This window comes from Trichosurus vulpecula, chromosome 7 (genome assembly GCF_011100635.1).
Source record: "Trichosurus vulpecula isolate mTriVul1 chromosome 7, mTriVul1.pri, whole genome shotgun sequence".
NCBI classification, from domain to species: Eukaryota; Metazoa; Chordata; class Mammalia; order Diprotodontia; family Phalangeridae; genus Trichosurus; species Trichosurus vulpecula.
Genome location: NC_050579.1, coordinates 117805773 through 117814733, shown reverse-complemented (window position 1 = coordinate 117814733; position 8961 = coordinate 117805773). Strand labels below are relative to the sequence as shown.

The following is an 8961-nucleotide window of genomic DNA, read 5'->3' as shown; positions in this document are numbered from 1 at the left end:
GATCTTCCCCTCCAAGTTTGATTTTTTTTTTCAGTTTTTGATTAACTTCTCTTAATCAGTCTCTTGATTAACTTCTTAAAGAGGCCTATTCACTGAATGGGCATTACTTCACTCAAGTGAGAACCTGAGAAGACCTTAGCATGAAAGAGCCAGGGTCTCCCAATGTATGCTGGGCCATCTCCTGGTAAATATCAGGCCACTGGACCCAGATGGCTCTGGAGGAGAAAGTGAGGCTGGTGACCTTGCACAGACCTTCCTCACTCAAATCGAAGTCAACTACAAGTCTTCATTTCCCTGATGTCACAGTCCCCTTAGAGAACGAAGGACAAACACAACAACTGATATAGAGAGAATAACAACCTCAGTCCATAAAAGGGGTGAGGGGGTCATCACAACAAATAGCTAGGGGAAAATCTATCACATCAGTGACAATAGCCTAATAGCTTTGTGATGGGGATGCTCTGATCTTTTCTAATTATCCCATTTCTTTTGGGTAAAGTCACCTAACATGTAAGTGATTAGAGTATTCCAGGTCAAAATCTAGGCAAAAACGTGTTCTTTCACATTAAAATACTGTTGAAATAGTTGTATGATCCTGATCAAGTCACTTGACTTCTCTGGTTCTCAATTACGTCATTTATAAAATGAGAGTGTTAGATTACATGGTCTTCAAGGTCCCTTCTAACTCTAATAATATGATCCTATAATCCTAAATGTCCCATATCATTATAGATCAGAGCCCTCTCCAAAAATGTCCATTAAAGAAGTTATTTAATTACATCAGAAAACTTTAAAAACTAGTTGCTGTTTTATAATTTGTCCTTTCCTAAAAATACTAAGTATTTTAACCCAAACCTACATAATACAGAAGCTGTGTAATCAGTAACACATTATCTATGGGAGAGACATATTTTTAGTTAGATGAAAAGACAAAATGCATCACTTCTGTCTTTGGACTGTGGAGGTTGAATGTGTCATAGAAATGCTGGCAATGAAGATGTGTCAGACCTAGACGACTCATTTCCCTTTTCAATGGGCAACTGTGACGGCCTTGGTTATTTTGGGTGGTTATTTTCCTCTTGGTACTTTGTAAAATAGACATTTAGCTCACTCTCTTTAAAACTGTCTCACTTTCCTAAAGGACAAATAATTCTAAAGTTCAGCATGATTTTAAAAGAACAGTTTTTGGAAAGTCAAAGCTTTTTAAAACAATTTTCAACTGACTGAATCTTTCAATAAAAGAAATTTACTTCTGAAAGACTTTTGTCATACTTTCCAAAGAACCATATTTTGCAGGTCTCTGTTGTACTCACTGTGATGACACATTTTCAAGACCTGAAAGATTACAAAATGGATACTTGAAAGTAATTAATCAATACTATTTTCATCTAAATAATTGAAAAATAGAAGGTTTGGCACTTATAGATCTTTCCTTTTCAGTCAGTTCATTATGAGGACCCCCTTTAAGATGCCGATTTGAATTAAACTGAGATTCTTACAGATAGTATAGAAAACTCCTCTCCTTAATTTTTTTTTCTAACATGCCAGTTAATCGGCCCCAGACTTTTATCTGGTCAGTAATTTTTTAAGTTTTTATTGTTTACTTATTTTTTAGGCAGGGACTAAGGAATGAAATTATGCTTCCTTAATTCCAGCTTTGACCAAACTAAAAACATCAGAAATAATATGAAAAAGAATTATACAGTGACATTTGGGATAAGCCAGCCATTTGGATCCCTATAATCTTGGTCATATGGTGACCTGGAAAGAATGCTTAATAAATAATGTAACTAAACATTAAAGTTTGACTGGAACCTAACTGGATTAACCCTCCTGTTCTGGAATAGGCCTGACTCGGGCCAGTTCCCTGGTGGTTTATATTTGATACTGGAACAAGATGAAACACTTGTAAGTCATTCAAGAGTTAACAAAAGAAGATTTACTCATCCATAACATGGAAGGGATATCCAACAAGGATATTCATTGAGGACAACCAAAGTTAATTCCATTCCTTGAATATCCCATTGAGGTCCACTAATGGGGCATCAAAGAGTACCCAGAGAGATCCTTAGAGGTTTTTATAGTCTTACGTTCAGGCATTGAGGAAGTGATTTTAGTAGCCTCGGCTTTCAGTCTCCTGAGGGAAACAAGCATTGAGAATGGTTTTAATATCTACCAAAGTAAAAAAAAAAAGTTTCTGACTTTCATGGAGCAGAGGTAGGAAAATTCCCCCACAATACTTATCCTTCCATTAGGGAGCCTTACTCAATTCATGACTCCTGATAATATATAGTGAGGCAGTCTAGTGCATATGCAGAAACTTCCCATTTGCTAAAATGGCACATGGAAGATACTTGGAAGCTTATCCTAGGATATCAGAGGGACTGAAGTATGTGTGGACACTCTGTATTAGACTACTATATGATTGGGAACAACCTGTTTTCATTGGATGAACTGTCAATGTCTTTAAAATGGCCTGACTCGGTACCTGTATGCTTTTTGCTAGATTTATATCTGAAGATTAAGTTGAGACCTTGAAATCATAGTTTATGAGACCATGATGCAACAGGGCCAGGATACCTAGGGCATCCTTCTTACCCCACTCCCTCTGTGAAGTCATATATTTCTGAGAAATGGATCTATGTTTTGGGGCTTTTCATCTGTTCTTTCTTGTCACAGGTGAAAGAAATGGAGTCATTGAACTAATGTGGGAGTATGAACCATGAGGAACTCAGAGTCCAGGAAACCAGTCTAGATGTTGCAGTCAACTTAGTAGTGACACCTCAAAGGAGCTCCAGCCCATCAAACTTGCTGGGACTAATGCTATGTAGAAACTGTATATGATGGGATTATGTCAATTAAATGTTGGGAGAAATGTTTGTATGTTTGTTCTTGCTAATTCTTTGAAGTAAATTTCTCTTTGATAAAACTAATCCAGTAGTAAGTGGTTAAACATAACAATTTTATTAGTCCCTGCAAAATATGGTGAACATAGCTAGCGGGAGCATGTGCCAAAGGCAGAGGAAAGAGATTCCTCTTACAGCATAGTGGGAGAACTCAGTATCATCATAAGAACCCTGTTGGAGTCAATTTTAATATTCTTGGCCCTAAAAGAATAGTTCCAGAAGCAATCATGTTGGAACTAGAATTAGTTACAACTAAAAAACACAAGCAGAGCAAAAGGAAGAAAGAGGAAAGAAAGAGGAATTTGTCATGAAAGTCAGATCGGGCTTCCCTATTCAAGTGCCCTAGACATTACTATGATACAGTCTCCAACTGTAGAGGGGGAGAAGAAACACAGGGATGCAGGGATCCTAAACCTAAGTTCCCAGGGTGAGGCCACCTGGAATGAATTTGCAGACACAAGCATTCTTTAAGTCAAGGAGGCAAAGATTTATTATGCTTTTTCAGCGGGCAAGAGTTCTTAGGGAACCTGCAACCCTGCGCATAGCTGCTTACAAAGGAAGAAGCAGAGATAAGTCGGAGCAGGCTGCCCTTTAGCTACAGAGAGACAGCCTGAGAGAGAATATGTTTTGAGAACCTTATGTGTTTTGGAATTGGGATTCTGGCACAGGCACCCAAGCAGAGACTGCTAGAATTTAGGGTCCAAGCGCAAGCACCTCATCACAACCACTTGAGTGGTTAGAGTGAAAGTAGAGATGGAAACATATAGACAAACTTTTTCTTTCCTTTCATTTTATCTTGAATTTCTCTTCCTCCTCTTAGATTTTAACTTTGACCATAGTAAACTGCTTTCGTCAGCTCCTTTTCTTGATAACAAATATAGTCAGCCTAATATTAGATACACTTTGATAATGCTTCTCTGTTTAAGTACCTGGTAATACTCAGGGTATTTACATAAGCCTGGGTCTAACATGTCCTGAAAGTCAATTCCTTGCTTATTCGTCATTTCTTGTAATACTTCACCCTTCAGTAGCTCACACTGTTCATCATCTAAGGACAAGTGAGGCAGAGAATATCAATTCAAAGATATCTAAGTGACAAATGCAGGTTGTACACTCTTTGCAGAATGTCCCTAATTCTCTGCTGTACTTTAATGTAACAAAGGTCCATTGCTCTGAATGTCACATATCATATTCTCTTTTACTAAGAGGACCACCATGACTTTAGACTCACAAGCCCTTCAAAGACCAAATATCTACATCAGTGTACATCTTCCTAGGATGATGGTGTGTGATGTATTGGTCAAAATTTAATTTAGCATTGATTAGAATGAAATTAGTATATTACTGTTGGTCCATATGGCAAATTTAGCTCCATACATAAAACTTTTGAGGGATCATCAACACTTCCAGGTAGTGTACAGCACATCAAAATTTACCATCAGTAAATTCTCCAGGGCCAAATGTAATAATTTCTGTAATCATCATTCTCTTGGTTTAAGACTACTCCCAAGTCTGGTATCATTGTTGAGCATGAAGTACTTGCTTGGTTCTACATAAACCAACACTGGTGAAAGCATGAGGCAGATAGCCAAGTCCTTATTTCTTGTTTATATTCTTTGTCTCAATGACCTGACTTCCAATTGGAATTGGCAAGATTAGGCTAGATTCCAAAGGTAAAACCTGAAAGCAGAACAGTAAGTAAGGGGAATCTGGCTGACAAACCCTTACTCCAGTGATGGTGATACTATCTCATTATACAGGCTATCCCACTTTTTCAGAATTCTAATTGTTAGGAAATTTTTCCTTAAATTATTCAACATATGCTTCTCTCCAACTTCCATTCAGGGCTCCTAGTCTTGCCTTCTAAAGCAAGAAGTTAGCAATTATTTTATCTAATTGCCACCAAACACTAAAAAAAAGCTTGTGTTACCAAAGATTTTTTGAATATGGCCATCTGGTGAGTACTTTTATTCTTTCTGGATCAGTACTTACTCCCTGCTGTGAAACCATGTCATATTCATAGTTGGCAGAAACTCTGCAAAAGTGACACTTTTCAATTAAAAGCCTCAGAACAACTTCTTTAAGACAATCTAATACATGCCTTATTCACTTATCATGGGTTTCCAAGGTCTTTCCAAAAAAATGAGGTCATCTAGGTACAGTAACACTTCCAGATAGTTCATGTCTCCAACCACCTTCTTCACTAGTGGCCTTCAGTCTCCTTAGGACACATACTCAAATTAGTAGAATCCTGTTAGGAAAGTTAAGACTATGATTTCCTTGTGCTCCCATAAGGTCTGCCTAGTAAATTATTAAATGCCTCTTGCCACTCCTCTGCACCATGCATAAAAACTTCAACTCCACCATCTCCTCCTTCTTTTGAATTCTTACACATTCTCCCAAGATGAAATTAAATGTCAATTACTTTTTTTAACAGAGGAAAAAGCAGGGCTGCTGCTATGAAGAGAAAAGGTCTATTTTGCAGGATGAATATTCTGGTGCCCCCACTCATTCCTAAAGATTAATTTACCGAAGAGACAATAATGCACAAAATGAACATGTTACTCATAATTGAAACTAGCTCCTCATCATTATGCCTAGGCAAAATATCCAGATATGGAGAAAAAAAGGAGATGAAGGCAGCTCATTCTTCTATACCTGAAGTCCTTGATATAGAAACCTCAAATAGCCACACAATAAGGAAGCTAAAATATATCACAACATTCATGCATTAAACTCAACTTATTATATTCATAGAAAAGGACTTTATTTTGTCATTCAGAACATATTCACATTATGTCGTTGAACAGAGACTTGTGACAAACTTTGTCACCTGTCGCCAAAATCATATCAGATTAGACATCATAAACAGATATAGTGATGAAAATTACACATGACAGTTGAAAGCAAGATAGGAGATGGAATAGCTACAAAGGAAAAATACAGAAAATTTTAAAGCATAGCTGTCTAGGGCCATTTAATTTAGGGTACAAACACTGCATACAACTCATCATTGTATCACATCAATATTGAATAACTGACATTTATGATGGTGACAGATTGAAAAAGAAGAGGGTTAGTAGGTAAGGGAAAGTAGAAAATATTTTAGAAAGAGCCAAAAATGTTCTATATAAAATGACTCAAGTATGTAAGTTTTAGTGCTGAAAGGATTTTGCATTCAGCTAACTGAACACTCAGATATCTATGAACCTTTATTAACACTGCAGAGCTATAGTTTTATTGTGTATTATTTGGACCATGATCCTAATGTCAATTTGGAGGCATACATTTGTGAATCCCTTATATACCACTTTAAAAATTGATTGTTTAAATTGTGAGTTTATATTTTCTGTAGCAAAATTTTCACTCATTTTTGAATGAGTCTAGTGATGCTCAGATTATGAAAAGTGTTTATCATATTGCAGATAGTAAACAAGGAAGACATTCCCTTTGGGCTTCTTAAAGGGGCTTCTTCCAAGTATATTTTAGTTGATGTTTACTTAGATATCTTATTTTTCCACTTTTTAAATCTCTCACTAAAAGAGAATTTCAATCATTATTACTTTTCCATTTAGAACAATGTCCAAAAGTAGTGTTAATTAGGTTAGTGTTGGGGGCAGAGCCAAGATGGTGGAGAGAAGCCAGGAAGTTGCCTGACCTATCCCCAGTTTCCCTCAGAAACAACACACATTAAGCCTCTAAAAATAGAGTGACAGAACCTACCGAAAGACATAGTAAAACAAATTTCCAGCTTAAGATAACTTAAAAGGACTTCAGGAAAAGTCTGTCTCACTTGGGTAAAAATGGAGGTCAACTCAGTGCAGACTGTGTCCAGACAAACCAGTGGAAGACTGTAAGCCATGGCAGAGATCAGCAACGAAGGCCCCTTGGTCCTGGCTTAGCAGGTCAGTGAGACCTCCAGCCCTAGCACGGAAGGCAAATTGCCAGTCCTGGAAACTAGGCAATGACAGGCATTAGTAAGCTGGGCCACCCCAGCTTAGTGAGCAAGCTGCAAGCACCTGAGGCCCCAGTGCACAAAGCCAGTGACCAGGCCCCTGGCACTCAGCACAAGAAGCTTGGTACAGTACCCCATGTGCCCCAGGAGCAGATCTTAACTTTAAAAGCCACAAAATAGGCCAAAAAACAAGCAAGAAGCAAAAAATAACCTTGACAATAGAAAGCTACTATGGTGACATGGAAGATCAAAACACAAGGTCAGAAGAAGACAACACGGTTGGAATGCCTACATGCAAAACCTCAAAAGGGAATGTGAATTGGTCTTAAGTCTAAAAAAACCTTCTTGGAAGACCTCACAAAGTATTTTAAAACTCAAATAAGAGATGTAGGAAAAAAACTGGGAAAAGAAATGTAAGGTAAGCAAGAGAGACAACAGCTTGGAAAAGGAAGGACAAAAATTGACTGAATAAAATAATTCCTTAAAAGTACAATTGGCCAAATGGGGGAAAAAGTCCACTAAAGAAAGCAATTCCTTAAAAAGTAGAATTGGACAAATGGAAAAGGAGGTAGAAAAGCTAACTGAAGAAAGTAATTCTAAAAATTAGAATTGGACAAGTGGAAGCTTAATGACTCTATGAGACATCAAGAATCAATCAGTCAAACAAAATCAAGAGAATGAAAAAATAGAATAAAATGTAAAATATCTTATTAGAAAAAACCAACTGATTTAGAAAATAGATTCAGAAAAGATGATTTAAATTATTGGGCTACCTGAAAGCCATGATAAAAAGAAGAGCCTGGACAGCATCTTTCAAGAAATCGTCAAGGAAAACTGCCCTGATATCCATGAATCAGAGGACAAAGCAGTCATTGAAAGAATCCACCAGTTTTTTTGTTGGAAGATGGCTGTAACGGCGAGCGGTCGGCTGCTGGCGCAGCTGGGCCAGGTCCACGCCGCAGCTAGGCGGTCGTTCGCCAGCAGCGCCCACACCGAGGAGGGCTTGGGCCGCATGTGGAGGACGCTGACCTTCTTTGTGGCGCTCCCGGGGGTGGCAGTCAGCATGCTCAACGCCTACCTGAAGTCGCGGGAGCATCACGAGTGGCCCGAACTCGTCCCCTACCCCCACCTCCGCATCCGGACCAAGCCCTTCCCATGGGGAGATGGAAACCACACTCTGTTTCATAACCATCACGTCAATCCTCTCCCAACTGGGTATGAGGATGACTAAAGCAAACTGGGACCATACTAATCAAGCACTGGGGGACCACAGCAGCGGTTGGACCATCCTTCTTTCTATGTGGAACAGAAAATTATAGGGGATCTTCCTTAAGTTCACTTGCACCACACAGTGACAAATATGCTTGTGATTGGGACAGCTTAAATAAATAAATCTTACCCTAGACTGGCAAAAAAAAAAAAAGAAAGAATCCACCAATCACATCCTGAATGAAATTCCAAAATGAAAACTCCAAGGAATATCTTAGCCAAATTCCAGAATCATCCAATCAAGGAGAAAATACTGCAAGCAGCCAGAAAGAAATGATCGAAATAATGTGAAGCCAGAGGCAGGCTTACACAGGACTTAGTGGCTACTACATTAAAGGATCAGAGGGTGTGGAACATGGTATTTTGGAAGGCAAAGTATTGAGGATTACAACCAAGAATCAACTGTCCAATAAAATTGAGCATAATCTTTTGGGGGAAGGAACTTTCAATCATTCCTGATGAAAAGACAAGAGCTGAGCAGAATATTCAATCTTTAAATACAAGATTCAAGAGAAATATAAAAAGGTAAAAAGGAAAAGAGAAAAAAAAATGTTATTCAATAAGGTTAAACTGTTTACATCCCTACATAGGAAGATGATACTTGTAACTCTTGAATACTATATCTTTATTAGAGTATATAGACAGAGGGTAGGGGTTTAAGTTGACTTTGATGTGATGACATAAATAATAAAGGGTTAAAAAAAGATTGCACTGGAAGAAGAGGATAAAAAAGGCAAAATAGAGTAAATTATATCACATGAAGAAACACAAAAGACTGATTACAGATGAGGGAAAGACGGGAAGGGTGTGATCATTGTTTGAACTATACTC

At 38.0% G+C, this 8961-nt stretch overlaps 1 protein-coding gene across 1 annotated transcript; it reads left to right on the top strand.

The window, feature by feature from the left end:
• Positions 1 to 7759: 7759 nt before the first annotated feature.
• On the top strand, positions 7760 to 8220 carry LOC118858234 (cytochrome c oxidase subunit 6A1, mitochondrial-like). The gene has a single exon (XM_036768718.1). The coding sequence runs from the start codon at positions 7766 to 7768 to the stop codon at positions 8090 to 8092; it is 327 nt and encodes a 108-aa protein (XP_036624613.1). The 5' UTR covers positions 7760 to 7765; the 3' UTR covers positions 8093 to 8220.
• The last annotated feature ends 741 nt before the right edge of the window (positions 8221 to 8961 follow it).

Bases quoted from the DNA above. Each gene is read 5' to 3' on its own strand.
- LOC118858234 (XM_036768718.1), top strand. From the start codon at position 7,766: ATGGCTGTAACGGCGAGCGGTCGGCTGCTGGCGCAGCTGGGCCAGGTC.